The following is a 20,186-nucleotide window of genomic DNA, read 5'->3' as shown; positions in this document are numbered from 1 at the left end:
TTTTTTTTTTTTTTTTGTGAAATTTATTGTTTCCACATTAAAAGATTTTTTTTTTTTTTGAGGGGAAGTATTTTCTTTTTTTTTTTTTCTTTTTTTTTTAGCCACATGATGATCCTATACAGCTGCCCCAGAGAAGGACACCATCATAAGTCATTAACATGCCATATGAGTTCTGAATAAATAAAAGCTACAAAGCCCAAGTTATATACAAATATCTTAGGCAATAATGTTTACAAACCTATGTACAATAAAACAAATGTAAACAGTAAATGCAGCATGAGAGTAACCAAAGGATGCACAGGGACAACCACTTTTGGTCAGTCTGCCACCAGGAACTGGCACCAGCCAGCCCCCGGAATCAGGCCACTCAATCCTTCCCAATGCAACTGGACGGACCCTCAGAGGATAAAACAAAAATGTTCTGAAGATGGCATTTAACTGAAGGACCAGAAATCTGGTGAGGAAGTTGCCACCCACCTCTGAGGCACATGGACGACGCAGCAGCATGGAAGCTCAGCCCTGTGAGTGCCCAGGCCTGGAGGTTCCTGCCACCTGCCACTCAGAGGGCATCTTGCTGCTTTGGAGGCAAGCCTATGGAATGGTAACTGCTTACATAAAATCAGAAGGTATAGACAATGTTTCCCTAATTCAGTGACCTTCCTGACTCTGCCAGAAACAGTTCAAACTGTGGGGATGAAGTTGGGGGACACATGATCATGAGCACTGAAGATGCATGGGTGGGAGCTCAGGAGAGGGCACATGTAAACCTGATTTGGGGAAAAACTTCTAGAAGATCTGCAATGTCCTAAACACAACTAAATCCTATCAGTACAGCAGAGTGGGGGCTATGAGGCAGGTGTGATGAACGATACTTCTGCATCCAGTAACCAAGTAATACACGTATGTATCACCTTGTGACCCACAAAAGTGCAATCATGTGAAACCAACGGCACTACGGCGAGAAGGAAAAAATAGCCAGTATTGATATCGCGCAGAGTCCTGGGGCTGGGCAGGGCCCAGCAGCCGCCACTACATGCAGCCTGCCCTCTGCCAGCCATGGGGAGGCAGATGGAAGGGCACAGGTCTGGGCCCAGGCACCAAGGGGTGAGGCGTGGGTGTCCTGGGCTGTTGGAGGAGGGCAGGAGCCCCCACCTGGAGGCCGGGCACTCACACACTGAGAGGCAGCATACCCGGAGCTGAAGAAGGGCGCGAAGAGCCCAGACCAGGAGGAGGAGGAGCTGGGTCAAAGCCGTTCACTGCCCTGTGGAGCGACCATGGCAGAGAGAGGGAGGGAAGGGAAAGAGAAAGAGAGACTGTCATTTAAAAGTACTCCACACACAATAAGAAATTCATTTGCTTTCTCTAACTAGTCCTCACCTGGCCTACAGTACAATCCTGACAGCCCAAGGGTGAGTGGCATCCCAAAAAGCATCAGTTGGCCAGATAATTGAGAGTACATTTTTAGTCTGGAATACCCAGACCCACATTGACCCACCTGAGCAACTTCGTCACACTGACCACTGCAGCCACAGTCCTGATTTTTTTCCCCACAGGCCAGATCTAAATGACTGGCAATAGTGAACTAGTTAAATAAATGATTGTATGACAACACAATGAAATATCATACACATTCTTCAAGTTTTTTAATAGCATGGGAAAATATTTAGAATGTACTTAATGCTAAATGGAAAATGCCTATGTTCCATGATCTTAAGAAAACAATATATAACCTAGATTCTACAGTGTTGTGGGTCTTATGTACACAAATAGAGAATGTGTGGATTCTATGTACACATACATTATATATGCACATACATATACATACATGTATTATATATATCACAGAAGTAGAATTTAACAATCATTACCTTTCTTCCCTCTGAATACTAAGTAAATTTTGTTTACTACTTTATACTTAATTATTTTCCAAATCTCTTATAAATAATAAGACAGAAAAAAATAACTTCTTAAAAATTGTTTAGCAAGCAAAGTCAATTGGGTAGGCTTTTCTTTGCAGACTCATACAAGGACCCCAGCCCCCGACAAGCACCAGCCCCCACACCCAGCAAGGTCAAGAGCCCCCAACCCCACCACCTGGCAGCACAGCCACAGGAAGCAGTAAGGAAGGAATGGAGGGAGGGGCCTAAAACCTCTCTCGGGAGGTTACTTCAGCCTTTTCTGTCCTGAAAAACTTCCAAAGAGAATCTGTCCCACTAGCAACTGTGGGGAGACAGCCAACTGCAAGGGGCTGCACTGCGCCACACCTGCCTACCACTACCCTCCACTTGCTTATAGAATGGGTCCAGGAGCTGACCCAGGGAGCTGGAGAGAGAAGGAAGGGGTGGGAGGTGTTACAAATTCCTCCCAAAGACTACAGTTTTTCATCCTCTGAAGAAGCAACTATAATCTCAGAGAAACAGGCATATAGAGACTTGACAAAGAACCTGTGACTACTCTGAAGCAACAGAGTTTGTATCTCAAGAAAAACACAACCCAGCAAGCACATGCCTGTAATCCCAGTGGCTTGGAAGGCTGAGGAAGGAGGATTGCAAGTTCAAAGCCAGCCTCAGCAATGGCAAGGTGCTAAACAACTCAGTGAGACCCTGTCTCTAAATAAAATACAAAATAGGGCTGAGGATGTGGCTCAGTGGTTGAGTGCCCCTGAGTTCAATCCTCAGTACCCCCCCCACTAAAAAAAATCAAACACATTTGGAATCTGAAATCAAGCCACACACAAAAGAAACTAAGAACAATGGATGGGAAGCTCCGATGAACGTGACTTCACCCTGTTGTATAATGTTCTACTTCAGTGATAGACAGCCTGAATTTTCCCTTTTCTTTTTGGGATAAGGGAAGTCTGATTTTTGAGCTTCATCACTTAAAAACTTTAAATCATCTTTCCTCATTCTCCTCCCAAGATTACATGCCTATGTTGTCACTGAGGCTGGGGGCCACATCCTATGTCATTGTAGCACTCATCTAATAAGGCCATCTGTCATTTGTCTGGTTAGTCTCAGTATCCCCGATTCCTGGCTCCTCCCAGAAACCTCAAGAAGAACAAGACAAAAGGCCTCAGTTTCCAACATGTGACTTAGTTTCCTGGCATCACAAATCACTGTGATGGGCCAGCTTTACTACAGATAGCCACCAAAACTCAGCAGAGAGGGAGCACTGTGGGTTGCCAAGAAGAATCTGGCACCTGGTCTATAGGACACACAAAAGCAACAACCACGAGAATGGGTCCTTGCAGGTTTGGAGGTAGGTTTCCAGCATTTTAAAGTTAGATGGACTTTTAAAGAAATATCAAGTTTATCTCCATTTTATAGAGCTAAGGAAACCAAACAGAAGGTATAATCAAGCTCACCCAGTGAGTTGTGCGGAAGCTGGGCCACAACCTGCCTCCACATGCCCAGGGCACTAGCCCTTACCAGCCTCCTTTGGTCAGAAGCCACTCAACAGTCATCAGCAAGCAGTCACTTTGGTGCTCCCAGTGCACAAAAACTCTACGGGGAAAAATATGCAGTACAATCCAGGATAAAAGGGCAAACTGGAACTAGGTAAGTAACTTCTCCAAGTAGAACTCTTGACTTGAAGGTGGGTGGAGTACAGAAAAGAGGACAATCTGCCAGGGTCTCAGCATCTCTCTTCTGAGTCAAATCCCATCAAAATGGACAACTATAATACACTGATAAACATATTTGGGGAAAAAATGGGAAATTAGAACCAGAGGAAGAACACTGATCCTATAGGTAGGATTTTCAGTCAGGTGAGGTCCCTCCGGGGAACTACAAAGGAGAAAGGATCCCAAGAGAAAAATCGCCTCCATATACATCAGAAATAGCAAAAGAGTCAAAGGGAAACGTCCCAGTGGACCACACAGCACTCAAAAGAAGAACAGGAAGGGATGGAAGGACAGATCTGGGAATCAACTATCCAGGCTGGGCACAGTGGCTCATACCTATAATTCCAGTGACTAGGGAGACTGAGGCAGGAGGATCACAAGTAAGAGGCCAGCCATGGTAACTTAGCAAGACCCTCAGCAACTCGGCAAGACCCTGTCTTAAAATAAAAAAATAAAAAGGAGCCTGGGGATGTAGCTCATTGGTGCAGTGTCCTTGGATTCAATCTCCAGTACCAAAAAGAAAAGGTTCCCAACCTATGAAATTTATGATTTTACACAGCGTCTAGTTAAGGAGTCTGAAAAACTGAGACTAAGAAAAGGTGCTACAGTCAGTTGTAAAATGGCAACGTAGTAGTAAAAAGGGGAAATGAGCTAATGCATGTTTAGAATAAATCTAACAACAGAGATAAAGGAGGGAAACTCTTAAATCTGCCAAAGAAGGAGGTCAGCACACCTGAGAAGTCAGCTTGAGCTAATTCAGAAAAGCAGGAAGCACACTCAAGGGCCTGAGTCACCCTATTTCAATGCATAAACTGAAGCTCTGAGCAGCTCCAATTCTTCACCTGCATTGTGCAAACTGAAATGCAATTTTGAAACTAAGGCAGATCTTATACATGCATCCCATCTGCCATTCTAGTTTAATCTGGGAACACAAAAGCAAGCACACAGGCAAAGGAGTTCATAATTACTTATGCCTGATTTAAGAAAAGCAATTGGAGAACAGAAGGAGCTCTATCCCTCTAAAGACAGTCCAGTGTGATGGGCCACCATGCCTATCTACTGAAGTTTTATTTCATATGGCTGAGATAGTAATAATGGAGCAATGGTATTTAGTCAAGTAAAATAGGATCTCGAAAGCTCTCTCATGGGCTGTAAGTTGGTTAGAGCTGAATCAGCCCCATGCAGTTAGTAAAACCAGTTTGTTAATGTGTCTTCCACCACACACCATGATTAAGAAATAGGGAAAGAGCACAGCAAACAAATTCAGTTACCCATGAACAACGTGGGAAATATGACTTTTTCTTGCCTAATAAAAAAAAAAAGGAAAAAACATTAAATAGTAATGCAAATACTATTTTCACATTGTGCTCTAAAATTAGTCTATGCCCACCTACATGAAGCCAAAAAGAAAAGAGACTGGTTTGCAAAAATAGAGTAAGTGATATATAGGAAACTAAATCAAATTTATGGAGAAAAAAGTTTTGGAGCAAATTCAACTTACTATATCACATACAAATTTTGTATCCTTTTAGATGGGGACATGAAGGACTTTAAGGTGGGGGTGGGAAGAACCAGCACAAGAAGGCAGAGCAGCCTGCATTTGAAGAACTGGCAGAGAGATCCCAGACTAGGTAAAATCTTGATTCCAAAAAATCCTCAATCAGGGTTTACAAAATACTTCTCGCTCCTGTAAAGCAATGTACCCAGTTCAGGGATAGTTTCATGTGGTAGGGTGTCATTGCATCTGCTACAAGGGGTGAGAAGGTGGGGTGAACCTAATCACCCCGCCACACAAACTTACAAATAACTCCTCCCCCAAAAAACCCTACTACAGGTCTCAAGGCATACTGGTGAGCTACAACGATCACTATAGCCTCCTCAGGGGCAAGGAGTAGGACAGGCAAATTCTGGAGCCTAGGGCTTTTTAAAAAAGGAGCCTGTTCAAGATGATAAAACTATAAACCATACTTCTACACTTCTATAAAGATTAATTTCCCTTTTTTTCACTCTGCCAGATTTACTAATGGATCTGGGAATTGAGATATTTCCCTCCTTTCCTTTTGCAGCAGGTACATGCCATCTTGGTTTTTGTGTGTCCATAAGGTCAGCAGAAGAAAGACTGGAGATACAAAGGTAGGCAGCCTGAGGCTGAGGCTGAGGCAGGAGGACTGTGAGTTCAAACCCAGCCTCAGCAACTTAACAAGGGCCTAAGCAATTCAGTGAGACCCTGTCTCTAAAAAAAACACAAAAAAAGGCTGGGGATATGGCCAAAGCAGAGCATTAATGAAGTGAACACAGCAAACCCACAGATCACTCAAGCAACAGTCGGTTAGTATTGCAGTGTACATATACAATCCATTTGTCAAATAATCCCAACACTTGATTGAATAAGGGGCAGCCCACAAAAGCATATTTCTCTTTTGGTAGAAATAATACAATATAAAATTCATATAATTTAAAACCAAAACCAAGTACCACCTGGAACTAGTTCTATTGGGAAGTACCTTTCCCAGTTCAGTCCAGGAAACAATGCCTACACTGCATCTAGCCTGCTTCCTGGGGGCGGGGGCTCCGGCAGAGAGCCCAAGGCCACTCCAGCTTTCAGCCTACTTTGGATCCCCTACATTTCCCCAAGAATGGGTTCATCTCTGGGCAATTGCTCCTCTATGACCAGAGGCAAATGAAAGGCAGGAGCAAAGAGCCTGAACAGATCGCGTTATCCCTCCCTCCCTGTTGTGACCATCCTGAGGCACTTCACACACAAAGGCACCTGTCCAACCAATCCAGTTCTGGGTCTTCCCTGTTCTCATGTCACAAGATACCTGAGGCCCACCAAAATATATGCTTGCAGACAGAGATTAACAACTACTCTACTGGAGGTAATTAGAAGTTGCAGGAGAAAATAATTAGACCTTATTTCCAATGCTCTTGAAGACTTCCCTTAAACTTTCTCCTTATAAATTGAGGGAAATGGTTACTCTTGTGTGAAATAAATAAATAAATATTCCATGTATCATTCATTATAGTATAAACACAGGGGTAACTCCCCAAGTTTTCCTGAAACTCCTAAACCTAAGGAAAATTAATTTTATACTTACCCCACCAAAGAAACTACAAAAGTTAGAAAAGAGTTCTGATTTATATATTTATATTTTTCAATGTATTTTTAAAAGAATATCTACGAAATGTATATACTTCAGGGCAGAATTCTCTTAAGGCACAGAGATAAAACAACACTACTATGGACAGTAAGGATGAAAAATAAGATCCTTTTAAAAATAGGTTGTGTATCAAATTGGTCCTCTGTAAACATTCTGTAATTATTGAAGATAGCAGAAAACATAAGCTCTTTAAGAAATTGTGAAAATTTCTAGAGTTGTGCCTGCATTTCTTCCACACAAAAAAACAAGGAAGAACTGTCTTCAGGACTCAAAGCAGAGACAATGACAAGGGATCATGGGTACCTCAGCTGCTTGTTACAGTAACAGCTACCTAAAGTAAAATGGTCAGTATTCCTAGGCCACAGGCCCTAACTAGTTTCCCATATTAAGGCATGCCCATAATAGAAGGATAGTCATGCAATGTTTTTTAAAAAATCAGGTAGAACAATATGTAATGACATGGAAAGATACAGGCAATGTAAGTCATGATAAAAATGATACAGAGCAACATTTAAAGTATAATCCTGTGTGTGTTGCAAAAAACTTACAGCAGATGCATAAAAATGATTTTGCATGCCTAAGAATAACTCTAAGGAATGCAAAAAAAATAGTATAGCAGAAAATAGCACTTTTAAGTTCACAAACTTATATACCAACTGAATTCTTTTATTAATAATATACCTCTGCCTTCAATCTTAAGACAATTTTTTTTTAAATCCTCCCAAAAAAAGTCTCCACTTTATACAGAAGTTGTATCTCCTAAAATGAATTTGATCCAGTGTCTAATAATTCTGGATTTTATATTTTTCTAAAATTTTCAGATAAGGGATTTTCTCAAGAAGTTTGGATGTATTCATTTCTATCCTTTAAAAAGATTCGCCAAGTGAGTCATAGGCCATAAAACGTGGAGAACTGGGACCACAGCTAGCCCTACAGAATCACCCAAGCCCAGCACTGCTGCCTTCAAGGGTCTGCTCCCAGAACAGAAGCTGCACACTCCAGGCACCAGAGGCACAGACTCCACAGAGACCAGAAGACAACAGATTTCTGTCTTCCAGGATTTGAATAAGAATTGGCTTTGGGTTTATCAAACTGAGTGTATGTTCTCAAGACTCATAATCTGTTGACTTTTTCTGCAACATTACTACTCCAAAACTGATCACTTAAAAAATCCAGGACTTACCCTTTGTCAAAGAAAGACGTGTGCCCTGATCGAGAGAACTTTGTGCCATTGCTATTCATCACTCCACAGTTCACATTCCCTGAAATATAGGATTTTCGTGATGCTTGGTCCTTTGCAAAATTCCTGCAAGCTGCTAATTTGGATTCTAAAGCCTATGAAAGGAAGAAAGAATGATTTGGTTGTCAAAACAGGAGATGTAGAGAAAATTTTGCATTTCAAACTATATCTATTTCAAGCTTCAGCCTTTGCTCTCCTGGTTGATAATGGTGGTTTAGTTAAGCCTTTCTAATAGAAAGAGGAAACACTTATATGGACTCTCTTTCTAAAGAGCCCAGAGTATTTATTCCTGTCAGTCTTATTGAGGGATACAGACACAATTCCCACCTGACAACTAAGAAAAATGTGGCACAGTAGGTACAGACAGATCCCAGGTCTCTTGACCCCATCCATTATCTGTATTGGTTGAAGTGAGATGTGTGTGTGTTGGGAGCAAGCACTATAAAGAATCCAAAAATATAACTTGAGAATGTTTTTAATGCAGCCAATTCTTTGTATAGGTTCTTCTGTCCGGTTTTTCCAATGCATCAGAATGGATGCAAAAGCATTTACAACAACCTCAGAAGAAATTAAAAGTCATTTTATTTCTGAGAGCACATTGTTTAACTGATACTCTTTGTCTATAATTTAATAACTCACCTGAAAATAATACTGGCCCTTTAGCATTTACTTCTAAATTGAGTATTTTTACTTTGCACCTGTCATAGCACCTAGCAAGCGTCAGGCTCTACCAACTAACAAACTACATGACGAGAATTAAAGTTTCTCATCTATTTCCACATATGCAGATATCACCAACTTCCTCCTTCCCATCAACACTCTGACCAAATCAAATACCACTCCCCAAAAAGGAAAATATAATCCATGGCCAAAACAAAAGGGACAAAATATACAGTCCACTCCTGTCATCCATGACACTAAAAGACTAGAAATGCACAGATAAATTAAATCCGAAGATAACGTATACTTCTGAGAATCCACTTGGATGTCCTACTCCTAAAATTTCAATAAGACTGCTTAGGAAACAGCAGTAAAAACTTCCTGAAAATTTTTTTCTCCTCCCTCCTTCCTATGACAAAAAGTATAATGAGCTAGTAAAATAATGACAGAAAGGAGAAGAAAGGTAATGACATTATAAGATAAGCTGAGTGAAAATCATTTACTGACTTGTAAATATACACATCCACAGTAGACACTGAAAGTCATGAATTCCCTATATTCAGTGAACACACTTGTCTATTCATTCAAATTATTTTCTGAGCATCTGCCACATGGCAGGCACAAGTTTTGTTTGAGGCATCAGTGACACACACAAGCGCGAGCACTGGGGTCTTTTCAAGGGAAAAGGATAATCTAGAGGCTAAGATTCAGATGTCATCCACACCCAGCGATGGATAAATTCATGGTTGTGAATTATAAAATCAGAAAACCAAGGATGGAACTCTTAGCAGAACCAGAAAGGGCAGGCAAAGACCCAACAAGATGACTAAGAAAACTGGGCAAAAAGGTGTGAGCAGCCATTAAACAATGTCAGGGAAGCAGAGGAAAGAGGACATTTCAGGGAGAAAAAAAAGCAGGTCAGCATTGAATGTTTCAAACAAAATTAGAACAGCACACACTGGCTTGACAGCACTGAGATCACCAGTGTGCAGGTTTAGTGGATTGAGCAGGGAACAGAGCCCAGACCAGAATGTCTAGGGAGTTTGTGCATGGTCAAAATGCTAACAATAAATGTAGACAGGCTTTCAAAAGGCTTGGCTGTGAAGTGAAGAGAGAAGGGTGAGGCTAAAGAGACATGCAGTGTAAAAGGAATGAAGAGCTGCTTTATTTTTGCTTTTAAAGATTTAAAAAAACAAATTATGTAAGGGGCTGAGAGTGCAGGTCAGTGGTAGGGTATGTGCTTAGCATACACAAGGCCCTGGGTTCAACTGCTAAATAGTAATATGTGATACCAAAAATAGTAATAACCAAAATAACCACACCAAAAATAGTAATATGTGATACATAAACATTACACATAAAGATTATAGTATGTGTATAATACATATCACAGAATATACAAATATTACATATGGAGAAGTAAAGATTAAAAAGGTTGAAAAGAATGGAATCCAAAGCACATATGGATAATACTAGCCACTGGCAGCAATCTGACACTTTTACCACTGAGACAAAAAGGAAGAATGGCTACAGAGGTAATGACAGGAGGGAAATAACAGAAGGCAAGAGAAGAAATTAAGTTTAAATCAGATGGCCTTGATTTTCTCTGTGAAGAGATAGTGGATAACAGGAATGGAGTGTTAGCCTATAAGAGTGGGGACAGCACAAATGAAATATGCATGAAAGCTCTCACAGGGACTGGTGGATAACTGCACACCAAAAGTTTTAGTGATATCTTAGAAGACAGACTGTTGGCTAAATAGGTAAACCATGTAAAGACTCCAAATTAAACTTTCATCACCACTTCCGAATAAATTATATGAAAGCAAAACAAAAAAGGAACAAAGAAAATTAACCACTTCTGAATAAATTACATAAAAGCAAATCAAAAAAGGAACAAAGAAAATTAATTCAAGTGGCAGGTAGAACCAACCAAGAGTATGATGGAGACAAAGTCTAGGATGACAGTGGCACAACAGCACTAGAAGTACATCAAGGCATTCAGCAGAGTGTGAATGAGAAGTTGGAAGATAAAGAGAGATCACAAAGAAAGCATGTTTCTTCAACCACAAAAAAGAAAGGTAATTCTAAGTGCTAGGAAAAGAAAACTTGGCATACAAGTCAGCTAAGATACAAATATGCTATGATTTTGAGTAAACAATAAACAAAATGTTTGAAACATCTATTGAGTGGCACAAATACCATGGGCCCAACTCCTCCTCTATGATTATGCAGTAAATGTCATACATGGGCATCAGAATGTAAAGTCTATTTGACTACTTTTTTTTTTTTTTTAATTTTTATACCCTTATTTTATTTATTTCTTACGTGGTGCTGAGGATTGAACCCAGGGCCTTGCACATGCTAGGCGAGTGCTCTACCACTGAGCCACAACCCCAGACCCCCTATTTGACTACTTTTTAATCAGAACCAAGAGAGAGCTCAAGAAGGGGCAGTGGAGCAGGAAGAGAGAGAGGAGGAGAGATTAGGGAGTTGAGATAGAGTCTAGTAATTCCGAAACAGAGGCTTAAAAAGTTATTTAGGGTTAAGGCTGTACCTCAGTAGTACGGCATGTGTTTACTATGTATGACACCCTGGGTTTGATCCCCAGCACCATATTGAAAAAAAGAACTGGGTATGGTGGGCACACACCTGTAATCCCAGCACCTGGGAGACTGAGATAGGAGGATCGCAAGTTCAAAGTCAGCCTCAGCAATGGCAAGGCACTAAGCAACTCAGTGAGACCCTGTCTCTAAGTAAAATACAAAATAGGGCTGGGGATATGGCTCAGTGGCCAAGTGCCCCCTAAGTTCAATCCCCCCACCCCCAAAAGAGAGAGAGAGTTATTTAATAACAGATGAATAAAAAATGAAAATGAAATGGGAAGTGGTAGGTTAAATTATTTTGTTGTTGTTTCAAGGTGATTAAATCAAGATGAAGACAAACAAATCATTTTAAGCTATAAGGGTGTACACAACTCTTATGAAAAGGAGAGTTAAAACATGGTCATCTTGGCATCTCTGGAATGAAGAAACATTAGGGCTGGGATTGTAGCTTAGTGGTAGAATACTTGCCTAGCACAGATGAGGCACTGGGTTTGATCCTCACCACCACATAGAAATAAAGAAATAAAATAAAGGTATTGTGTCCATCTATAACTAAAAAAAAAACTTTTTTTAAAAGATTAATCTATGTACTACATGAATGATTCATGCACATTTCTCTTTATTGTAATAACTTTAAAATGAGAGAAAATCAGACAGTTTGAAAATAATTCATTTTTTGAGTCAAAAAAGGCAAACATCGGACATTGTGTGTTGGCCTCCTATTTCTTCTTTAAAGTATAATGCAATTTCTAATTTTTCCAGAAAATTTTTTACACAAAAATAAGTGAAGGGGTGGTGTGGACGGTAGAAGTTTTAAGAGTTGGTTACTGAAAATGAGTGATAAAAGTCACTGAGAGAAATGAAAAAGAAAGTTAATGCTAGAAATGGGAATGTTATAGTAATGACATCAATCCACATGGTCCTATAACTGTTTCCAGTAATCCAACTGTTTAGGTGTTCCAGATTGCAGCCCTTTATGATCAAAGAGAACAAGAAGTCAACAGCCACAGAATAAGTGAACTGTGTCATAACAGAGGAGTAGAAAGAAAAGGAAAGCAAGAGATGGCTGATAAAGACAAATACAACAATACATAAACAAATCAGTACTCCTGGTAAAGTCAAATGGTAGGCATTAAACAGAATTTTTAAAAAAAAACAAAAAAAAAAACGAATAAGAAGCCAGACATGCCAGCACACACCCGTAGTCCCAGCTACTGGGGAGGCTAAAGTAGAGGATCACTTGAGCCCTGGAATTTAAAGCCTGAGCATCATAGCAAGAATGCCTCAAAACAGACAACTGATTAAGCAGAAAAACTAGTTTAATATTTCAAAAACCAAACTGTTATGGAACACAAGGTTAGAGCTAAAGAGAATGGACTAAAGTTAAGGTGGTTCCAAGAGCAATAAGATAGAAACAAAGAGTAGTAATGCCACAAGCCAAATGTCAACATCCCACAAAATAAAAGATGAGGGAATGACCAGGAAAATGGAAAACAAGGATTAGAGGGTGGTCAAAGACACTTAGAGGCTTCACAGTAAGTATCTTAAACAGAGACAGAGATGTCATGCTATAAACACAGCAGTAGGGAACTCAAAGATCACCCGAGTGGTAACCTCAAAGCTCAGGCCCTTCTGCAGAGGCACCAAAAGCCCAGCACTGGTCTCTACTAGTCACTGGATGCCTTTGCTTCTCAACTTTATTGTTACAGATTTTTTTACCACACGAAAGTATCCTTTTATTCCTCCTTCACTTCCAATTAAGAAACAACTCAATCCTACTGTGCAATGGCAACACCTAGTGATAAAATAATTAAATGCTTACCCCTACTTTCCGTAAGAGATCCCCCACGATGTTTAGTGCTGATATCCTAGCAGAAGGAGTTAGTGGACTGGTTCCAAAACCATTTGGTATAGCTAAAGAAAAAGAGAGTGATGACATTAGCAATTCCCTTTACGTTTGGGTTTTGTTGTTGCAACAACAGAGTACACTCTCCAAAGAAAATCAATATACTATTTCCAACTAACCCTTTCTCTTATGTACATGTATCTCTGAGTGTAACATTTATCTTTTAAACTTTATTTTGGCCAGGGACAGGAGAAACCTTTGGCTTCCCCATCTCAGTGATCTAAAAAATATTCCCCATATTTTCCCTCAGTAGTTTTCTAAATCTTTTTTAACATTTAGATCATTTGAAGGTTAGGGGGATGGTTCAGTGGAGAGTATTATAGCATGCACAAGGCCCTGGGTTTTAATCTCCAGCACAGCGGGCAGAAGGAACCTAGATCATTCAATGCACCTGTAATTTATGGCTGCCTGAGACATAATGTAGAGGGGGCTGGGGATATAGCTCAGTTGCTACAGTGCTTGCCTCACATGCACAAGGCCCTGGGTTCAATCTGAGCACCACAAAAAAAAAAAAAAAAAAAAAAAAGCAACAGCAGCAATGAAAAGCCAGGCACAGTGGCATATGCTATAATCCCAGTGACTCCAGAGGCAGAAGCAGAAGGATGGTCAGCCTCAATAACTTAGCCTATTTTATTTTTTATTTTGAGACAGGAACTTGCTGACAACAAGATCCTGTCTCAAAATAAAAAATAAAATAGGCTGGGGCCAGGAATGGTGACACATGCCTATAATCCCTGCAAGTTGGCAGCTAAGGCAAGACAAAAGCAAGTTCAAGGCCAGCCTCAGCAAACTTAAGTGAAATCCTGTCTCAAAATAAAAAATAAAAAAGGGCTGGGAATATGGTTCAGTGGTTAAGCACCCCTGGGTTTAGTGCCTAGTACCCCAAAAAAAAAGAAAAAAGTGATTTTCAACTTTCAAATGAATTGATTTTTGAATAAATTTTAAATATGTTTTTATTATTGATGATGTTGATAAACAATGTAAGAAGGTCCTTAGTCATTGCCAGAGGGAGCAAAAAGGTACCGACTTATGTAAAAAATGAGCTTGTATATTACGACCAACAAAACCTTCATTTTCTTTGACACTTATAAGAATTTCTTCCTGGAGGCCTGGGGTTGTGGCTCAGTGGTAGAGTGCTTGCCTGGCATGCATGAGGCACTGGATTCAAACCTCAGCACCACATAAAAAAATAATTAATTAATTAAAGTATTGTGTCCATTTAACACTAAATAAAATTTTTTTTAAAAATTTATTCTTAGGAAATCAAAGATGCTCCTAAATATTATGTATGAGGATCCTAATCATAGCACAATTTACAGTGGGAAAAAATAGTCACCAATAAAGAACTTCTTAAAATATAACTGTAATAAAATAGTATAGCATTTTTAAAAATATTTTTAGTTGTAGATGGACACAATGCCTTTATTATTTGATTTATTTTTATGTGGTACTGAGGATGGCGAACCCAGTGCCTCACAGGTGCGAGACTAGCGCTCTACCACTGAGCCACAACCCCAGTTTCTATATAACATTTTTTAAAAATCTATTTTATATAATTTATTAATGGTACAAATATAGAATTCCCTATGTAGAATTCTCTGTTAAAGGCAAATGTTAAGGAGTGAAAAAAATACACTTGTGTGTATCTGATTGGATGTGTGGAAGATAAGTGACAGGAACTATAAAAAGGGAAAAAATAGATATGCATAGTCATAGAAAAGAATAGAAAGAAATATGCCAAACTCTTAGTGGATTCCCTCCAAATAAAGGGATTGGTACGATCTTCATCTTCTTCAAGATACTCTGCATTCTACTAAAAAAGGGGAGAAGGGAAACTATTTTGAGGAAAATATATATTAACTATATGTATAATAAGTATACAATAGTGTGTACATATTTAGTGCTGTGTGCATAACAAAATTATTTAGGCATAAATAGTAAGAAGACCAGGTATGCTGGCGCATGCCTATAATCCCAGCAGCTCAAGATGCTGAGGCAGGAGAATCAAAGTAAGCCGCAGCAACTTAGCAAGAACCTATGCAACTCAGTGAGTCCCTGTTTCAAAATAAAATATAAAAAAGGGCTGGGATATGGCTCAGTGGTTAAGTGCCCCTGGGTTCAATCCCAAAAACAAAAAACAAAACAAAACAAAAAAGTAGTACGTAAAAACCCAAAACAAACCAAGCAATATATGTACAGTGGTAATAATTAAAGCTTTGAAAAACAGACCAGGATTTCAGTCCTAGCTGACGAGCTATACTGCCTTGGAAAAACTCAAATTCTCTGTGCCTCAGTCTTCTCCTCCTTAAAATAGGGAAAATCTACCTCTTAGCATTGAGGACATAGGTATTAAGAAAATAAACAGATTAAAAGCATTCAGGGCAACTTAAAAGAAGGTGAGGGCTGGAGACTAGCTCGCCCATAGAGTACTTGCCTAAGTGAAGCCCTAGGCTCAACTATCAGCAAAAAAAAAAAAAAATATTAACATAGAAAAAAAGAGGTTGACTCCTTAGCTTACTAGACAGCAAAGTAATAGACAAACATCCTCTAAATTATAAATCTTACCTCTTGCTTCATCCTTTAACCTCTGTACAGAAACCAACAAGGATTCCTTTTCATCGAGTTCACTTTCTAAAAATGCATTTCGTTCAATGGCCTGATTTAGCCTTTGTTCAAAGTCTTCCAGTGAAACTATTGTTGCCCTTAAAAAAAAATAGTGCCCATGAATTTAATAAACAACTGTACAAATTGCTATTATAAAAAGAAACAGTTTATCTCCCACCATTTCTGACCTAGCCAGTCTGGGCCAGTTCAAAGAGAATGATCTCAACCCATTTAACAAACATTAACACAAACCTAATCTGAGCCCCTCCCACTCTATGCTCCGACCTTCATCCCTAACCTTCTCCAGTCTTCTGCCTTAATTCCTCATCACCTGGATTATTCTTTAATAACCTTTGTGCCTCCTCCCCAACTTTCAATTCCTCAGTATTATCTTCTCAAAACCTGATATTACTCTTTTGTTTAAAAAATTAAAAAAACAAAACAAAACACAAGGTTCTTCACAACCTGGCCCCAACCACATTTAACCACTCTATCACATTCAGCAAAACTGTGTCAAGACAACTCAATCAAAGTGAAACTAGTAATACCCAAAGCACCTTCCTACCTCTCTACCTTTGCATCTGTCCCTTCACCTGTTTAACTTCTCTCCTCCTTATAGACTCCAATATCTGCAAAGGCTTTCCTGGTTCCCACAGGTACTCTGCTGCTCCCACCTCTGTACAACCAGAGCAGCCTATACACTCTTTTTGCCACAGTATTTGCCACAGTGAATGTTCTTATCTGTCAGCCCCAAGGATAGTAACTTGCTAAGCTGTTATTCCACAATATTAGCATTATGTCAATCATTTAAGAGCCACTTGGTAAATATTAAGTAATACCTTACAATAACTGTAAAGTAACAGGCATTAAGTCTGGAATGGTTAAGAAATAACTAATTACAGAGGCACGGAAATTTGGCAATAGTAATAGCAAACCACCATAGGTCGTTAAGGCAAAGTCACTGGTCAGCATTCAAACAGAAGAGAATGAAAAGAACTATAAACGTAAAGAGAGATCCACAGGGAAATAACTGCAAAATTCAGGTAGAAGACATGAGGACCTACAGAAAGCATGGTAGTGTTTTATAGAGAAGAAATGGCAGAATGCATGAGACATGCCTTGAAAAACAAGAAGGATCAACAACAGTGCATGGAGAAAGAAAAAGAAAAAATTAAAAGAAAAGTTTGGGAGGATGTTATCTGGGAAGACAAGGATTTGGGGTGCCTTTTAATCCAACAAAACACCAAAAGGAAATGCTCTGAGATTAAGATCTAGGTGAGAGGGTGAGCCTAATGATACAGATTTCCAACTTTGGTTATTCTCACAAAACACACATCATCATTTACCTCTTTGCTCGCTCCAGGTCATCATTGGCCTGTTCCAGCTCTCTCACATATTTATGCAACTGCTCTTTAATAGCCCGGGTCTGACTTAAATCATCTTCTAATACTGAGACCTGCTTGTAGCTCTGTGCATACTGATGTTCTAGTTTTTCCTGAAGGTATAGATATAGAGAAGAAGGAATAGGTCATTAATATATAGTCTCCTTTAAAGGATGTAACCCAAGTTAAGGAGGGAGGAACAAGGAATCACAATCTGTTGACTGTGCTCCTCTCCTTTTTACAGTATTTTAAAAATAACTAAATATTCTATTCTATGTGTTTTAACTCACATAAAATTAAGTCAACCATTCTCCTCTCATAAAGATCTAATAATGATCTCTGAAAAGAAGTAAAATAATGAAACCTTGGCCTCAACATTCCCAGACTTAGTAGGGGAGCGTCTGGGTTCTCAAGCTGAATGCAACTCAGTGCAAACAGTAGCAGACTGCCATCAGAGTCTAGATTCCCTACCCCTTATTTGTCTCCCCACCTTTCCCAAATCACCCACTCCCTACAGAAATACTCCTAAGCATATAGTTATGGCAGGTGGTGAAGAGCAGAGAAAGGGGTCAACCTTTTTATGCCTGAAAATTCCTATTCAGAAGGGAAACTTTAACACAAATTAAACTCCAAAATGAAGGGGCTATGAACAATAATGAAATAAATGCACATTTCATATAAATAAAATTTTAAAGTACTGTACTATAAGGCAAATGATTTGTCAAGTAATCAGGCAGCTTTTGAAAACTAGAGGAACTTTAATATAACCAGGAACGTTACAACTAGAAAACTGAGCGCCATTAAGTTTCTAAGTGAACTTCTAAACACTGATCCACCTTCCTTTGGTTCTATGAAAGAAAATATTTTATTCAAAAATTCACTTGAAGCCTTTTTTATATCTTTGTTGCCTCTCTCTGCTACACAGACTTGAAAAATATACTTCTCATTTTAATAAAACCCAGTACCATCAGACACCAGCTTCTCCTGCCACAATTACCTTTAACGCCTCCACTTCATATTTCAGTCTTTGGTTATCAGCTTGCAGGTCTCTGTTTCTTTGTTCAGCCTGTACTAATTGTGCCTCCAACTCTGCTTCTAATTCTCTGCTTCCCTCCTGGAATTCAACTAGCTCATCACGAGCTTCCTGGAAGCTAATGAGAATAAAGCAGGAAAGATGAGTAATAATAGGAACTACAGGATCATAGTGAAGATAATGATACACCCCAATTCAATAATTTTTGCCTGAAAATTAATGTTCTCATAAAATATGCTAAACAATAAAGACAATCTGGTCTATATTTCTTATCTATATATTCAGAGTTCAATGAAAATGAGTTATAAACCCCAAAAAGACTCACAAATCAGTAATTAAAATATTTATAAAAAGTCTACATAGTTTAATAACATTAGATTTTCCTCCATAGAAATTAAAGGAAGGGGGCAGGGAAGGAATCTTTATTTACACTAGAGTAACTAAAATTACCTTCAATTCTGTCCAGTGGTAATCACAAATACTCTCATATCACAATAGAGTTGTTATAGATTTCTTTCTTTTTTGCAGTGGTGGGACTGAACCCAGAGGCCTCACACATGCTAGGCAAGCACTCTACCACAGAGTCATGTCCCCAACCCCAGATATCTCTAAATATCATTTATTCTCACTACCAATTCAAAATTAGGTATTATATACCCCCAAATCTTTATTACTTAATGCAGTAACATAGCACAAATTAGTTTAATATTTAGATGACTGTTTTTAATATAATTGGTTTCCTCTGTATTTCTATCATTTAATTTTATGCATTTAAAAACATTCTGAGAAGAGATTGATAGGCTTCAAAGCCATCTGCAACACAAAAAAAGGTAAAGAGCCCCTGATGACCTTCTATCTCCACTGATACAATAGAGTAGCTAGCTGGAGTGATACCAGTGAAAGCACAATAAGGTTTGATAACATTTAATAAATTCTGTTAACCAAACTAGGAAAATGTATAAATACTTTGGAAAGATTCTACTTTTTTAAAAAAGCAATTTTAGACCAGTTTTGGTGCTGAAAAGTTATTATCCATAAGTTTTTCTAAACAAGTAAATTAACTGAAATTTTATAAAATGCTCCATAGCCCTGAAGTTCATCCCTAACACCCTCAAAGCCTGCCTATCTCCAGACACTAATAATGCATGCCTGAAAAGAACCAGAGTCTAAGAATCTTCATGTGAGCAAACGACACACACACAGCAGGCCAAAGATGGCCCACTCTAATAAATACAACTGGAGGTGACCCATCTTAAATCACAAAATCACAAATGACACTCTTTTCCTACTATTTTTAATAATTAGAACAATATAAAAATTTACAGCATTTTAGTACTATTTAAATGCAAGCAATGTTATGGCTATTTCTAGAATCATATATCTAAATCTGATACTCTAAATTTAGATTAATGTTTTTTAAAAAATGCACAAGCTAGATATGGTGTGTTCCAAATGTCCTCCCCTATTTTTAGTGTACTTTTCAACTTTACCTTTGTTTATACTTCAAGGAAAGTTCCTTCCAATAAGCAGTTTCCTCCTTTAAACTTGAAAAATCTGGTATATCTTCACCATCCATGATCAAGAAAGCCTATAAAATATTAAAGACAAACTGTTGTAAAGTTAAAGAGAGAACATAAAAATCTAACCAAAAGTATAAAATCTGGGGCAACACAAAATCTGTAGCATCTTGGAGCTAAATATGAAATATTCTAGGAACAGTTAACTCATTAGTATTACTCAAGTACATGCCCCACTTCACTGCCCCACTCAGGGGGCAGTGATAAGGTCTTGATAGGAGATAAAATCAACAAAGTCCTTTGGCACAAAGCCAGTGAGGCACTTTCAATTGCAGCACTGGGTTCTAGGTTACTTGGCCCCATCCTGCACACAGAGTTCCAGCAGTTGGGTTATGGTCAACTAGTCTTCTGGGAATCAGGTAATAAAAGTAAGCACAATGTCAGAGACTCTGCTA

At 38.9% G+C, this 20,186-nt stretch overlaps 1 protein-coding gene across 1 annotated transcript; it reads right to left on the bottom strand.

Moving 5' to 3' along the window:
* Window positions 1-1,112: 1,112 nt before the first annotated feature.
* On the bottom strand, window positions 1,113-19,802 carry Ndel1 (nudE neurodevelopment protein 1 like 1). Its single transcript, XM_048797932.1, has 9 exons — window positions 19,705-19,802; window positions 18,179-18,332; window positions 17,146-17,294; window positions 15,706-15,897; window positions 14,219-14,221; window positions 13,112-13,238; window positions 7,967-8,118; window positions 4,894-4,928; window positions 1,113-1,261 (listed from the first exon to the last, which is right to left on the bottom strand). Exons 1-9 carry the CDS (start codon window positions 19,788-19,790, stop codon window positions 1,254-1,256), a joined length of 906 nt encoding a protein of 301 aa, XP_048653889.1. The 5' UTR covers window positions 19,791-19,802; the 3' UTR covers window positions 1,113-1,253.
* Between the last annotated feature and the right edge of the window lie 384 nt (window positions 19,803-20,186).

The sequence above is a fragment of the Marmota marmota genome, unplaced genomic scaffold (genome assembly GCF_001458135.2).
Source record: "Marmota marmota marmota unplaced genomic scaffold, marMar, whole genome shotgun sequence".
Taxonomy (NCBI): Eukaryota; Metazoa; Chordata; class Mammalia; order Rodentia; family Sciuridae; genus Marmota; species Marmota marmota.
This window is presented reverse-complemented; position numbering and strand designations above follow the sequence as displayed.

What these genes read in the sequence shown, in the direction of transcription:
- Ndel1 (XM_048797932.1), bottom strand. Translation starts at nt 19,790, where the DNA reads ATGGATGGTGAAGATATACCAGATTTTTCAAGTTTAAAGGAGGAAACT. An exon ending in ATCTCTTACGGAAAGTAGGG is followed by an intron (nt 8,119 to 13,111) that starts GTAAGCATTTAA and finishes TTCCTTTCATAG; the next exon opens with GCTTTAGAATCCAAATTAGC. An exon ending in ACGTCTTTCTTTGACAAAGG is followed by an intron (nt 4,929 to 7,966) that starts GTAAGTCCTGGA and finishes TTTTTTTATTAG; the next exon opens with GCAAGAAAAAGTCATATTTC.